The sequence below is a fragment of the Fulmarus glacialis genome, unplaced genomic scaffold, assembly GCF_000690835.1.
Source record: "Fulmarus glacialis isolate BGI_N327 unplaced genomic scaffold, ASM69083v1 scaffold46390, whole genome shotgun sequence".
Lineage (NCBI taxonomy): Eukaryota > Metazoa > Chordata > Aves > Procellariiformes > Procellariidae > Fulmarus > Fulmarus glacialis.
Genome location: NW_009187965.1, coordinates 32,774 through 47,884, shown reverse-complemented (window position 1 = coordinate 47,884; position 15,111 = coordinate 32,774). Strand labels below are relative to the sequence as shown.

Below are 15,111 nucleotides of genomic sequence, written 5' to 3'. Positions count from 1 at the left end.
TCCACCTGGTGGCAAGGTTGAGTCTTGCCAGCGCCGGATCCCTTCTTGCGGGCTGGGCTCTCGCTAGTGGCGCTGCTCGTAGCGACCCCCAGGGTTGCCTCCCGGCATAGAAGCTGTCACCCCTATGGCAGAGGGACCTGCACATTAAGCCGATTGGATGGTCAACTAAAAGTATTTTCCTCTTGGGTGGAGGTAGTAAGCAGTTGGCTGACTCCTTTCTTCCTTTGGGAACTGAGGTCCAGGCTACTCTTCTAGGTGGAAGGTGGGCAACTGATGTCTGCATTGTTGTATGGCTCTTAATCTTCTGACTAGTGCCCTAAAGTAGGCCTAAGTGTCAGATCTTGGCTGTGTTAGCAAAGTATCCTTAAAGGTAGTTGGACCTTGTAGTCCTAACTGTGTGCAGTAGTTCAGACACTGGGTCTGTCAGGTAGAGCCCAGCCAGGGGATTGTTGCATCCAGTCCTCATACAAGGAGGAAGAGGGGAAATGTCTGCCTAGTCACTCCTCAATTCCCACTCGTGTAGGTTCCTCCCATGTCCGGTCTACAACAGACATCATTAAACAGCTGCAGTATGAAGGACCAAGCTGGCTGGCACTGAAACTACTAGCACACTGTAGTCAGAAATCGTAACAAGAGATGTGCAGTGGAGGGCAACTCTAGTCCATCAGGTTAGTCTGATTCTTCCCTCAGTTTGAGTTAGTGGCCCCACCAGCGCTGTCCTACTAGTAGTTGCAATTGCCAGGGCCTGGGGGGAGTGTAAGCTAGTTCCTGTATGAGTTCTCACAAGGTTTCCCGATCACTGTTGCAATCTTTTCTGGGACTTGGTGTCAGATGACAGCACACAAATGTCACATGTTTGAGGCTGCCCAGACAAGTAATCTGACAACTTGCTTAAGGGGTGAGACAAACAGTGACAGCAGAGGTATGGAGAAAGCTTGTTTAACTTGGGTAGTCAGCGTAACTGTACTTCTTCACCCTGCGCACATTGCTGCTTATGAGCCAACTTGTAGTAAGTAGTTAGCTGAGGAACAGTAAAATAATGCGTTAGCAATAACAGGCTGTGAAGTTACTGGTTCTCTACATCTTTTGCCTAAGTCTTATCCCAAGGAGGAGAAAAGGTGTGAAGGTGCTTCTGGTGTATGAGCAGCACATGAAGAGAAGCTTTGAATTAGTGGCTAATTGATGTTGATCTAAAAATCATCACAGGTCTAGTAACTGAAGCTGCAACTGACGTATGACTCTGTTGCTTCAAATAGCAGTGAATTAGACTGGTAGTGTCATGACTAAATGGTTACCTGGCATTGCAGAACTGTGCTGGGTGTAAGACAGGGGACCATGGGTAGTTACTGGCTGGAACTAACCTTTGTCTTAACTGGAGCTCGCTCCAAGTGGCCTTCAGAATTTGACAGACATCTTCAGGAGTAGCAACAGATGATGACCTTTACCTTTGTGCACCTGTGTGGGTGTTAGGTGCTGTCAGTTCTTTACTTGTTTCTGGGCTAACAAAAGTAGTGGCTCTGACATTTCACTTGGTTATCAGCTGCAGAAGTGATGATACCTTCTTGGAATGGCTTGTTGTAAGGGTTGTAATTGTAAAGTTATAGCTCTTACTCCAAACTTAGTTACTGTTTCATTTAGCCTTGTGTGTAGCTTCCCTATAGCATTTGGTCAAAGTGATGTTGTGTTTTTAAGTCACAATGCACTAGGCGGTCTTAGCAAGCCTTTTCTGGTTATTCTAGCTTGAAACAGAGTAACTAAGGACTCTGGAGTTATTTTGGGATCTCCTGAGTGGCAGGCTTAGTCTAATATCTCTAGTATGCTATTTTGGGAAAGGTTCTCACTCTGGAAGCCTGGATGAGAATGTCTCAAAACTAGCAGGAGTCAGTCGTTGCGTGTTTTAAGTGTAGTACAGTAATAACTGGAAAAACGTGTGACCAGGGCTTGCAAGCAAAAGGCGACTTCTGTTAGAGGTTACTGGACAAGAAGGTGATGTCAGGTTTAGAGCATGTTAATAGCTGTGGCTTCTGCACCCTCTCTAAGCTGGCTGGGGTGTGCCTTCTAGCACAGGGCAAGCTACTTGTTTGACAGCTCTTGACCAAACAGTTGTAGCTTTACAAAACCATGCTATTAAAAAGTGCATGCTCGTGTAACTCCCATCCTGAAAAGGAAAGGAGGAATGGAAATACAGAGCACAAGAGCTGATGTTCATTTTTTTTGGCACTCTTTGAACGCAGTTCCCATGAAACAAGTTCTTATGGCTTTACTCTGTCTGACAAGTGAGTTAGTGTTTTACTCAATCAGTAAGACTGCTAAAACATTAGCAGACCTCAGTAAGCTGCTGTTTCAAATCCTTTACTTCTGGCATGAACTTACATGAGATGCTCAGCAGGTAAAATTGCCCATGTTGTCCTTGCTTATATTCTGCCCAGGGTTTGCAGTTGCCTACTGCCTGATGGCTGGCCAATGTAATGTGAAATGGCTGAATAGCTTCCTTCCACTTGGAAACTGTCTTGCATTTTGCATGCCATACACAGAAGATATAAAATAATGAGTAACGTTCTGCTAAAATTTGATGCCCTTTGTGAGCCCTGGAATGCCAAGACAAAGCACCTCTGCTAAATGATGCAATAAACCAAGGAGGAGCAGGAGACTTGCATCATGCTGTAGACATGTGCAGCCAATACTAATGCATGAGCTTACATGCTTGCTTGCATGCATTACATGGAACAGCTCTGGCTTAGCTGTTGAAGCAGGCTGCTGCTTTTACTGACAGTTCTAACTCAGCTTCAAGACAAAGTAGGTTCCCTTGAGGATTGGGGTCATACAGTTTTAGAGCTGAAGATGCTCTGGAAAATGCACTCTAAGTACCATGCAGAAAGCAGTACCTTACTCAAGCATACTAACAGATCAAGACTATTATCAGTTGGGAGACAACAGACTTGATTCCAGAAGGAAGCGATAAATTATCTTGCTCTTTTAGCATCACACTTGATCTAGCTTTAATAAGCAAGATCCAGATAAGTAATCACACTTCTTTTTGTGTATACTATGGAATGTCTCTGGGTATCCTTGTTTGAGGAGTAACTTAAATCATGAAAACTTGTTGTTCAACTGCAGAGCAGATACCTAAGCTATCTTTACAGATATCTTGGGGATTCTGCTGTAATGTGTTAGCAGCAGAGTACTGAAATGCTAATCCAGCTTGACATTAGTCAAGTTTAAACCCAGTTTGCTTAAAGTTTGAAGAGTTTTGAGAATGCAATGCTAGGCACTAGACAGCAGAAGTCATTGTGTGCACACATCCCTCTGCCTTGCAAACTTGACCCTGCCTTGAAAAGGAAAACTCAGTAAGAACAACACTGAGGCTGGTTTACTGTTGTCTGGCAGGTGGACTGTCACAGTGCTTAAGCTCTGCACTTGTACTGTGAAGGAAAGCTTCTGGCTCTACTTTCATCATTGAATAATGTGACTACAAAGATTTGGAGCTCAGATTTGGTTTCATGCTGATGTTATGCTGTTTATTAAGCTGGGTAACTTTTGATCAGCAGTGGGGGAAAGCAAGAAAGTATTGCTAAAGAGTGTTGGGGCTTAGGTTCCTTTTTTTCATTGAAGGTGCAAGAGCAAAATGTGAGGAATCCCAATTCCCGTGTAGTAATGGACGCTGTATTCCTTTACTGTGGAAATGTGATGGTGATGAAGACTGTTCAGATGGCAGTGATGAAAGTGCTTGTGGTAAGTAATCAAAATAAAAAATACCTCTGTAGTAGTACTTGCTGGATGGCAGTGGGGACTTAACAGTGGATAGCTGGAGAGATGCTTATCCTGTCCAGCACTTCTGGCAGTCAGAATACAAAGTAGAGGACAAATTCCCCAGAACAACTGGGGGACTCTCTTGATGCCTTGTATCTATCTGAGGCAGTTGAATTTTCCTGAGTGCTATGAAAGTCTCTGGAGTTGGTGACTGAGAGAAAAGTTCGTGACCAAAACTCTTTATTTGCAATGTGGTGACTGGCAAGAACAGAATGCAAGCCTGTTCTCAGTTGTTGCTTGAAGACATAGTAGAAACTGTTTGCTATTAGCACTTAACTGTTGGCTATTCCATGGTTAAATGTCCTGGTTTATGTGTGAAAGTGATTCTGCTGAGTCTCCTATAAACACTAAGTCTAGCTTTGGCTGCCAACTCTTGCTTCAAGCAGGCACAGAGGCCAAGATGGATGACTAGATGTACTTGGAGACGAGGCAAAATAGACTCAGTATCCAACATTGGTGTGGTTGAACTGCCAGTCTGCTCAAGCAGACCTAAGCTGTTACCTTAGGGTTACATAGTACCATGCTTCTGTAATGACAAATCAAATGCCTGATAATAAACTCAGAGTTCAAAATCCGAATATTTATATCAACAGACCTTACTTTAACTCAAGTGTGTTCAAACCAGCAGCTATTCTAGCAGCATAGTCTCCCTTAACAATAGCAGTCCTTCAGTGCCTGCTTACAGGAAGATTAATGTTTCTGTGTGCACAGTATAACTCTCTAGGAAGTGTTAAACAGTGCTGTCATTAGACTGGTGGAGGGCAACACCAGACATCCAAGAACTAAGGATATTGCATCACTTTCCTAGGGCAAGGCAGCTTATCTCTAGCTGCAACAAACAAGCTAAGCTCTGGTCTCTAAAAAAGTGGCTGTCCTTCTCCTTTGCAGTGAAGAAGACGTGTGCTGAATCTGATTTTGTGTGCCTCAGTGGTCAGTGTGTGCCTAACAGATGGCAGTGTGATGGGGATCCGGACTGCGAGGATGGGTCTGACGAGAGTGCTGAACTGTGCCGTAAGTGAGCCTGGCTTGTCAGCGCCGGCAAGCCTGCGGGGAGTAGCGTTTTGACTTCTTGCCTGCTTGCAGCCTGGCTCTCCTCCTAAAGGAAAGATGAACTTCTTGTCTTGGAGAGCACCTTCCTAAGTGTTAGCTCGGCTTTGGCGACATCGGGGTCTTGGCAAGACTTTTTACTACTTAAAAAGTTGCAGAACTGAGTGGGCACTCTGCACTTGTACCTGTTAACGGATAGCAAGTACAAGGTTTTACTGACAGTCAGAAGCAGCAAGCATAACATGGCAGGCCTGACCATTACTGTGGGTTGTTCATGAAGTGATCACTGTCCTCCAAGACAACTGCTTTGCAAGATAACCAGAGCTAGTGTAGGAACTGAGTGACTGACTACATGTTGGGGGGTGGGAAGCAGAAGTGCAGAGGCTTGACTGTGAGGTCTCACAGTTGGCAACCCCAGTCTTAAGTGTGGTAACTAATCAAGGAATATAGATCTGTGAAGCTTCATTTCTCTGTATCAATAGGATCCACACTGCGGAATACTTCAGCCCCAAGTCCTACTGCACTTTGGCATTACTCCTGCCTACTACTACGTGTTATAGCTCAAGCTTCTACAGTGTAACTGGTGTGCAATCACAAAACTACTACTACAAAGATACTCTTAAAATACTAATCTATTAGGAACTGGAAGCATCTTTTTTTACTGAACACTACAAACTAGTGTAACCTCTTCCATGATGGAGCCATCAACTTAGATGGATGCTGGCATCTAATTAACTGCAACTTTGTCCAGAGCTGAAGCCTTTCAGTCTCAACTTTCAGGACAACTGCTAAAACCCAAGTTCAGTAGCTCTTAAATTTCAGAACTCTTAAATTGAACTTAAACTTTTTTCAATAGATATGAGAACATGCCGGGTAAATGAAATCAGCTGTGGTCCTCAGTCAACCCAGTGTATCCCAGTGTCCTGGAAATGTGATGGTGAAAAAGACTGTGACAGTGGAGAAGATGAAGAGAATTGTGGTAAGGGAAGAAACAGTGGCTGCATAGCTCTATTTGAAATTGACTTGTCTGGAAAGGAGCTAGCTGGGCAGTATACCTGGGAAGATAAATTTCTCATAGTATCAATATGTCCTTAAACATACATTCATCTTGAATTGCAGCCTGCTTAACAAAGCAGACTTGTTCTAACACTCCTCTATCCTGCTCAGTTAAGAACTACAGCAATATAAGCTATTTGACATCTATCTTTGGTCTCTGGCTAATTCTGGCAATAGCCATAGGCTTAGTCACATGTCAGGCAAACCATCAGAACTTGTTCTCTGCAGAGTTTCTCAACAGGTAACTCCAGTTGCTGCTTACATTAACAAATTGTCTCCTGAAAATGTAGTAGTGACTTGTAGCCAAGGGCACAGCTGATCTGCTTTATAGCCCTACCCTGGAGTATTCTATGCGCTTGTCTGAAAGTGCAGACTAGGGAAGCGAGGTTTCAGGTGTTGGGGGGGCAACTTCAGGCCGGTACACAAGTGAAGCTGCCACTGCCAGCATTAAAGTGCAGCATTCCTGGCTTGTTCTAATGAACTTGCGTAGGTATGAGTTGTCTGAGGTGTTCTGTTAAAGTTTGCTGTAACCAAAGGCACAGAGCTGGCTTCCATCAGAGCCGCCTTACCTGGATGGGCTAATGAGACACAGATCTTCAGACTTCTGCTATGTGTCTGTGGAGTTGCTGCCTTACTCAGCAAGCAAATGCCTTAATCTGACAAGTAAATCTGTAGACAGCATTTCTAATGAAGCTGATAAAACTATCAGCCTGGGCATACTGAGCTGCTAGCTACATTGTTATTAAACCAGCATAATTTGTACTGGCGTAAGTTGTGTGGGTGTGCTTAATACCACCAGATCAACTGGTGCAAGATCTTGATCTGTTATCCCCAGTGGTCCAGGCAAATGGGCCACTGCTGTCCTGGGGACCAGCACAAAACACTTCAATTTCAAACTACAGTGCATGCTGACCATCTGGCTACCTTAATCTTAGTCTGTACTCTAATTGCCAGAGTTAGCAATTCTCTTACCTTCTGTCTCTGGTTCACAGGGTTTGAGCCTGTTTTCTGACAGGCTCGCACTCTGAAGCAGAACAGCGTAGCTGCTTCAGAAGGAGGTTATTTTCACTCAGTAGCTCAAAACTGATGCCTCACATAACATCCAAAGGCAAGGAGGACAGTCTGTGTGGGGCCCAAGTGTCCTGTAGGTGGTCAGTTAGGTTCTCCTAGAGCCTTATACAGGATGCTGATCTTCTGTCAGCTAACAGCTGGTGAAGAACCTGCAAAGCAAAACACCTTCATGCAAAAGTCTGCCTTTTTGTGATAATCTGCTAGTCTCTCTTACTCCTGTTACTCCAGGTGATGTGACTTGTAGTCCAGCAGAGTTCACGTGCAGCAGTGGGCAGTGTATTTCCAAGAGCTTTGTCTGCAATGGTCAAGATGACTGCAGCGATGGCAGCGACGAGCTGGAGTGTGCTCCTCCTACCTGTGGAGTTCATGAGTTCCAGTGCAAGAGCTCCGCTTGCATCCCCATCAGCTGGGTGTGTGATGATGATGCTGACTGCTCTGACCGCTCAGATGAATCTCTAGAGCAATGTGGCCGCCAGCCTGTACCTCCTGTGAAGTGCTCTGCCAGTGAGGTGCAATGCGGCTCAGGTGAATGTATCCACAAAAAGTGGCGCTGTGATGGAGATCCTGACTGCAAGGATGGAAGTGATGAAGTCAACTGCCGTAAGTTAACTTGGTCCTTCTCTAGGAGGTGCTGGTTGGCTCCTGTTTTATTTTCTTTCCTTCAGCAGACCTCAGGAGTTTAAGTCTGTAATGACTGTGTCCTCAGCTTCTCGGACCTGCAGACCAGACCAGTTCAGATGTGAAGATGGGAACTGCATCCATGGGAGTAGGCAGTGCAATGGTGTGAGAGACTGTCTGGATGGCACTGATGAAGCAAGTTGTAGCAATGGTAAGTGTGGAACTAAGCAAGAATAAAGTCTTTGCAGAGTATCTGTTGGAGCTGGTAGTCACCCTCACAATCTTCATTATCTCAGTTATTCAGTGCTCTGGACCTGGCAAATTCAAGTGCAGAAGTGGAGAATGCATAGATGTCAATAAAGTGTGTAACCAGCAGAGAGACTGCAAGGACTGGAGTGATGAGCCCCTCAAGGAGTGTAGTAAGTGAACAAACTCATTACACAATGCTGACCACTAGACATACTTGAATACAGACTCTGAGCTGTCGGATGTCAGTCTGGAATGTCCATCTGCACTTCCTTGGTGGCAAACAACCAACCAGGAGCAACCTAGTCAATAGGCTAGTTTTAGCCCAGCCAAACTGGCTATTGGGTGACTTCTCCATGACCAGAAGGCATTTGAAGGTATTAGAAACTCTGAAACTTCCAGGAGCCTCAATCTTTGTCTGCTGCTGCCAACTTGTAACACAAGTAACGTGCTGATAGCTGAGCAAATATGAATTTGAGGAAGGTCTCTTGTATATGACTTGAAGCGTCAGAATGGTTTATCAGATGTGACAGGCATCATTAGAAAATGGATGGGTATCTGATAAAGCAGTCCGTGATTAAGACTTTAAGACAAAATGTGTGTGCTGTCTCAGAAGTGACCAATTCTTCTCTTGTAGACATAAATGAATGTCTGGTGAACAATGGCGGATGCTCTCATATCTGCAGAGATCTTGTTATTGGCTATGAATGTGACTGTCCAGCTGGGTTTGAGCTTGTAGACAGGAGAACTTGTGGAGGCAAGTATCAAGTAGATTAACAAGGACCCTACTCATGGTATTGGAGACGAGAACAAATTACATTTTTTGTCTTTACAGATATCGATGAATGCCAGAACCCTGGTATCTGTAGTCAAATCTGTATCAACCTGAAAGGGGGCTACAAATGTGAATGTAGCCGTGGCTATCAGATGGATCTTGCTACTGGGGTGTGCAAGGCAGTGGGTGAGTATTGGCATAAGACTTCTATATCCCCACTTTAAATTGAGGTAGCAAGCGATGTACTGTTTATGCTACTGTGGTTTTGACACTAGTTGTTGCACTGTTATCAGTATAACTTGTACAGACCTGAATACTCCCAATGCTTTGAATGATGCCATGATACAGTACTTAAAGCTGCCTGACATAAACTGCTTGTGAGGGCAGGAGGACCCTCTCCATAAATTGTGGAGGGAGAAGAGGATGAAGTATGGTATAGCCAAGACCTCTGTCAGCATCCACTAGCAAGTGTGGAATGGCAAATACTAAATATGATGACTCTTAAAACTTGTCATAAAAGAACAGTGTGTGACAGCATGTCGAGGACTACAGGTAACACTTACATTCTTTTCACAGGGAAAGAACCATGTCTAATTTTCACCAACCGCCGGGATATCAGGAAGATCGGCCTTGAGAGGAAAGAATACATTCAGCTAGTAGAGCAGCTAAGAAACACTGTAGCTCTAGATGCTGATATTGCTGAGCAAAAGCTTTACTGGGCTGACTTCAGCCAAAAAGCAATCTTCAGGTAAATGGAGTCAGCTTCTGAACCCTAGTGTGCTCCCCTAAACCATCCCACATTTTACCCAAGATACTTCTCTAGGCTCTGGTGATGAAAACTAGATTCCTGATGTCCTAAAGACAAAGTACAGTAGATGCAAAAGTTCCCACAACTAGTAATGTGTATGCCTATTGCACTTCCTAGTAACTGCTGCTACAATTGTACAAAAGGCAGTCTGTGGAAAGTCACAAGTGCATCTTCTACATTGTCTGCCTGAGATCTGTGTGCAGTATTTGCTGAGGCATGCCAAGGGTAGTATCTGTGGAGAAAGGGGTTGAAAGCAAGTAATTCTTGTCTTCCAGTGCCTCTATTGATACCCGTGATAAAGTTGGAACACATGTCAGAATCCTGGACAACATACACAGCCCTGCAGGAATTGCTGTTGACTGGGTTTATAAGAACATCTACTGGTCTGACTCAACTGCAAAGACCATTTCAGTGGCTAGCCTAGACGGCACAAAAAGAAAGGTTTTGTTTCTCTCTGAGCTGAGAGAGCCAGCTTCTATTGCTGTAGATCCTCTCTCTGGGTGAGTATTTGTCCTGTTTCTCTTAAAAGAGTGGACCTACCAGCTGCTCCATGTCCTGATAACTGACTTAGGTAGCCTTTGTTAGTTATTGGTCATAATTAAGAGTGATACTACACAGTACTGTAGTGCATCATACAACATAAATTCTGCTTCACAGCTTTATGTACTGGTCAGACTGGGGTGAGCCAGCAAAAATTGAAAAAGCAGGGATGAATGGATTTGACAGACAGCAGCTTGTGACAACAGAAATCCAATGGCCTAATGGAATTGCTCTAGGTATGTTGAACTTGTCTCTGTGCCAGAAGTATTCTGGAGCTTTAGCAATTCGTTTGCTACAAAAGCCAAGGTCATCCTTCAGAGAATATTTTCAGCTTCTAAGAATGGGAAGTTCCTGCATGCCTGGAGACACTGCAACAGGCACAGATAGCACTTCTCAGATACTGAAATGGTAGCTTTTCTTGCACTGCTCTGTTATAGTTGAGGCACAGGCCACTTAGGCAGCACTGCAGCAGCCTTCTGCATCCTGGTATGGTAAGAAACTAGGGCAACACTGCAACTATTCTTGAACCTGTGGGTGTTTCAACTTTTGCAGGAGGCTTTGGAGGTTTTCTCCATGTAGATAGTAAATGCGTTTGGTTTTTTCCCTCCTAGATCTTGTAAAAAGCCGTCTGTACTGGCTTGATTCTAAACTACATATGCTGTCAAGTGTGGACTTGAATGGCCAGGACCGTAGGATTGTGCTGAAGTCTCATATGTTCCTTCCTCATCCTCTTGCTCTTACAATATTTGAGGTAAGAATGACTTCATGTAGTAATTGTCAAAGATCCTTTCCTTACTAGTACGTGACTAGCAATTATTGTGCTGATAGCAACACAGATGTAATGGAATGCAATGATTCTGTCATCTAGGACCGTGTGTACTGGATTGATGGAGAGAATGAGGCAGTCTATGGTGCCAACAAATTTACTGGATCTGAATTGGTTACCCTAGTGAACAACCTCAATGATGCACAGGACATCATCGTGTATCATGAACTTGTTCAGCCTTCAGGTAACTCTAATACAGTTTGTAGTTATGTCAGTGTATACTTGTAAGAAGCCTGCCCTGCTTGGGTGGTGGCAAGTGATATCCCTCCCCTGTATAGCTGTCTGCTTCACTTCTACTTAGAGTACTTGGAGCTTCTAACATAGGCACCCCCACTGGGGTTGAGAGAAGGTCTAGTTGCAATTGCTCTTTCTTAGGCAGAGCAGTACAAATCTATAACCTGCAGAGACAAGTAACTCTACTGGAGCAATTATTGAGCAAATAATTATGCTATACACCTGGAGTACAAAGGCTCACTCCTGTCAATTGCTGTACTAACAGGCAGGAACTGGTGTGAAGAGAACATGGCAAATGGAGGCTGTAGCTACCTGTGCCTGCCTGCTCCTCAGATAAATGAACACTCTCCAAAGTACACCTGTGCATGTCCTGTTGGATACTTCTTGCAGGAGGATGGTCTGAGATGTGCAGGTATGGTAACACGACGGAAATCTTTTCCAGGATGGATGGGGAAGAAGTAAGGGTACTGAACCTGTTGGAGGCAAATATGGTAGCATAGGCTGATAGCTTTGCATGAGTTAATCTGATGTAATTAATCTTGGAGGGGGTGGTCTTCTAGCATGTGTTAAACTGGCCCTCAAAGTCTGCAGGTGCTGTTCAAAGTCCATGCTTGGCTTCTGCATCATCATCATTTGCAACAAGACCTTATACCTCCATGGCTTTCTGCAGACAGCAAGTACATGCACAAAACATACTGATCCCTTTTCTTATAAAACAAGAGGTGTAAACTAACGTGGCTCTACCGTGTATAAATACAGTGTTGAAAAAGTGATAGGCTAATATTGCTGGCCAAGGAAGTTTGTTTGGACCTCTTTTCGTAGTCCAAACAAACATCCTGCTGCTACTACCCTGAGCACTAACTATATGGCAGGCTTGTCCAGTGGAGTGGAACTAGAAACTCCGAGGTGCCACTTACTATATTGCATGTTGATTCTGTCTGCCACAGTTAAAGCACTGAATGCAAGGACGCTGTCCTCAGTTGGCTGCTCTAAAGGGTTGCTATAGGTATCAAAGACTGTACCTAACAAGTAAACTTGTGGAACTAAAATCTCACTCAGAAAACCTGAAGTGAGGGATGGGGTGGATTACTGTTGTCATGACTCTACCTGTAATTCATGCCTGATTAATTCTCTAGCCTTATTCTTGGAATTATTTTTGATCAAAAACCCTCAGCTGAGGGCGTGCTAGTGAAATAACTAATGTCAGTGTTCCAAATAAAGCTAACAAGCTGCATGATCATTCTGCCATCTGCTAAACATTCACTACCATGGCTGTCACAGCTAAGCCATTGCAGAACTTCAGGATTAACTGGGTTCTTGATCTATAATTAGTTTCAGGTACTGGAACAACTGTGGCTTACACTGACGCTAAAGATACCAGCACAACAGAAAAATCTCCAACTGTTGGACTAGTTCCTGGAGGTACTGGTCCCAATAACTCAGACTGCTAAACATTAGAGAAACTAAAATGCAAACTGACCCGCTAGCCTACTTGAAGTTTTCTCCTTTGCATGCAAGTAGAGAACACAGGCCAGGTCATGTGTGAAGTACAAGTACGACAGCTGGAGCATGTGATAAACAGAATTAGTTCACTTATGACAGTGTGGAACCTATAGGTTCCATGAAATCCCAGGAGTGCTCAGAGAAAGCAAGCAATAAAAAAGCTTTCTACTACTATAGGATGAAGCCTGTTAGGCTGTTCTTGCAGTGTGTTACTGAGAAGCTAATATATGATAGCAGCTTCTAGGCTTGGGAGGTGCTTGCATCTGACAAAGTCTGTCAGCCTGTCAGTAAGCAAACTCACTACTTCAAATTCTCGTGCAGGATTCAACATCAGTGGTACAACATCTGAAGTAGCTGCAGCTGGAGGAACATCAGCAGCTTGGACTGTTCTTCCTGTCTGTGAGTACAGCGTTCACTAGCCTTTGGGACTACTTGTGGTGGGACAAGCCACTCTTGTCAGGAGCTTGACTTGACCCTACGCCATACTTGCAATCTGTTTCTCTCCCTAAAGTATTGCTCGTGATGGCTGCAGTGGCTGGCTACTTCATGTGGCGTAACTGGCAGCACAAGAACATGAAGAGCATGAATTTTGATAATCCTGTCTACCTGAAAACTACAGAAGAGGACATCACAATTTCAGTAGGACACACCTACCCTGCAGTAAGTAAGCCTGTTGACACGTCTGAGGCTCCAGGTTAATCCTCAGAGTAGACAAAAAGACTGCCAAATGATATCTGACTTGAGTTCAGGAGACGTCTCTGCTCTTGAAAGCTGCTGGCTGCAGCCAAACCACTGGGCTGAAATCAGCTGAGAACTTATCCTTTTAATCAAGGTTAAAGTTGTAGCAGGCAGCTGCTGATCTATACCTGGGATGGAGTAATCAGTGCTGAGTGTGGTCACTGGCCTGCAGAGCTAGCCCGTTTCTAACTGCCGCGTAGTGATGATATGCATTGTTTTGTATCTTTTATTAGTATGGTATTGTAGCTAACTTGTACTTCTTTTGTACAGATATCTGTTGTAAGCACAGATGATGATATGGCGTGAGCGCTGGATCAGCAATCACTTCCGGTTTACTTGTGTTTTACACTCTTTGGGGATAGTAACCAGGTTTGTGGCTGAAAGACTTCCTCCATTCTTGGAAGAAAGAAGATACTTTCTGTATGTATGGAACACTTATGTAAATAGCTATTTTATACAGCTTAACAACAAACTCTGTAAATACCGGTCCACAACAATTCAGCTTTTAGTGGTTACTGTTTTACCAGTAACCCTTGGATTGGTCAGTCAGTAACACCACTGACCAAATATAAAGCACTTTCCATAGAAAGCCATATTCCAGCCACAACTTGTAACACCTGTACATATGTGTATAGGCCACTTGTAAATATTATTCTTGGAAAATCACTATCAAGCACTTTGAAATACTTCAAATGTAAATTATTGCACACTGTCTTTTTCAGTGATTGGGGCAATGGCAATAGGAAAAAACGGGTTACTATGATTGCCAAAAATTTGTAAACATAAGCAATTTTGTATGTATGATTGAAACAATCTTGTCTGTTACCTCTTAGAGGTATACAGGTACGAACGCTCTTTAAGAAACCACTGTAAATCTTAAATGCAGAAGAGGGGAAAAAATAAAAAAAAATTAAGCAGTTAAAGTATTTGTCTCCATTATTTTAGTACTGAAGTAAAATAGAGTATCTCCTAAGTTGGAAGGTTTAGTGGGCTACACTACTACTGCCAGCCAGAAGTATTTCTTAAGTTATTTCAGCAGTACCCCAGACTGCTAAGACAGTACTGACTTGCCAGGTGACTGAGGTTTGTACCTGAGACTAACATGCAGGGTACTGGAGTGAATGGGTCTCCTGTCATAGGAGTCCAGTCAGACTCCTAAGTTAGGAGTGACAGTGGCTCAACTACTCAACTACTATTGCAAGCTCTTAAGAGGTAGCATTGACAGAGATGCTACATGGAGACAGGTCAAAGCATACATGGGTGAGTGTAAGGTCTTTGCAAAGGATGTTATGCAGAAGCTCACAGTGGTGTCAAGCTGTTAGCACTTCTTCCTCATGGCAGTGCCAGTGCAAGTTGGATCTTGGTAGCTGCTACACCTGTACAAAGCAATAGCAGAGCTGTGACTTGGTAGCTAATCATGGCATCCTGCTCCTGGAGTCCTGGTGATGAAAAGCCCCTGTTGCTACATGTGTAATGACAGAAGTCCTCTGCAGTGAGCATCAATGGGCTAGTGTCCCCTTCCCTGTGGGAACTCAATTCATTGTGATGGCTCTAAGATACTGATCACTTGAAGTGCTGGAGCCTTTCTCTTGAGTGGCCGTAGGAGTGAAAAATAAATTGTACAGCTGTTCTGAGTCCGGGAAGGTGATATTCATATCGATGATAAATGTTTAGTACCATACTACTTGAGTACTAATTTTAGTAGCATTGAGTATGTTCCTCATCCACTGTACATGTATAGTTCATTGATGCAATAGAGAAGGATTAAGACCGAATTAACTTGCAGGCTCTGTGGTCTTCAGGCGTTTTGGTCTGTGATCAAGTTTGGAGTAACGAAAG

At 43.8% G+C, this 15,111-nt stretch overlaps 1 protein-coding gene across 1 annotated transcript; it reads left to right on the top strand.

The window, feature by feature from the left end:
- Positions 1-3,612: 3,612 nt before the first annotated feature.
- Positions 3,613-14,195, top strand: VLDLR (very low density lipoprotein receptor; the record flags this gene model as incomplete). Its single annotated transcript, XM_009576882.1, has 18 exons — positions 3,613-3,732; positions 4,699-4,821; positions 5,714-5,836; positions 7,213-7,584; positions 7,691-7,813; positions 7,899-8,021; positions 8,486-8,605; positions 8,684-8,809; positions 9,200-9,371; positions 9,707-9,931; positions 10,089-10,207; positions 10,583-10,722; positions 10,840-10,981; positions 11,297-11,443; positions 12,364-12,453; positions 12,856-12,933; positions 13,046-13,194; positions 13,543-14,195. Coding segments are annotated over 18 exons (2,528 nt in total), but the record flags the coding sequence as incomplete, so codon positions are not given.
- Positions 14,196-15,111: the final 916 nt, after the last annotated feature.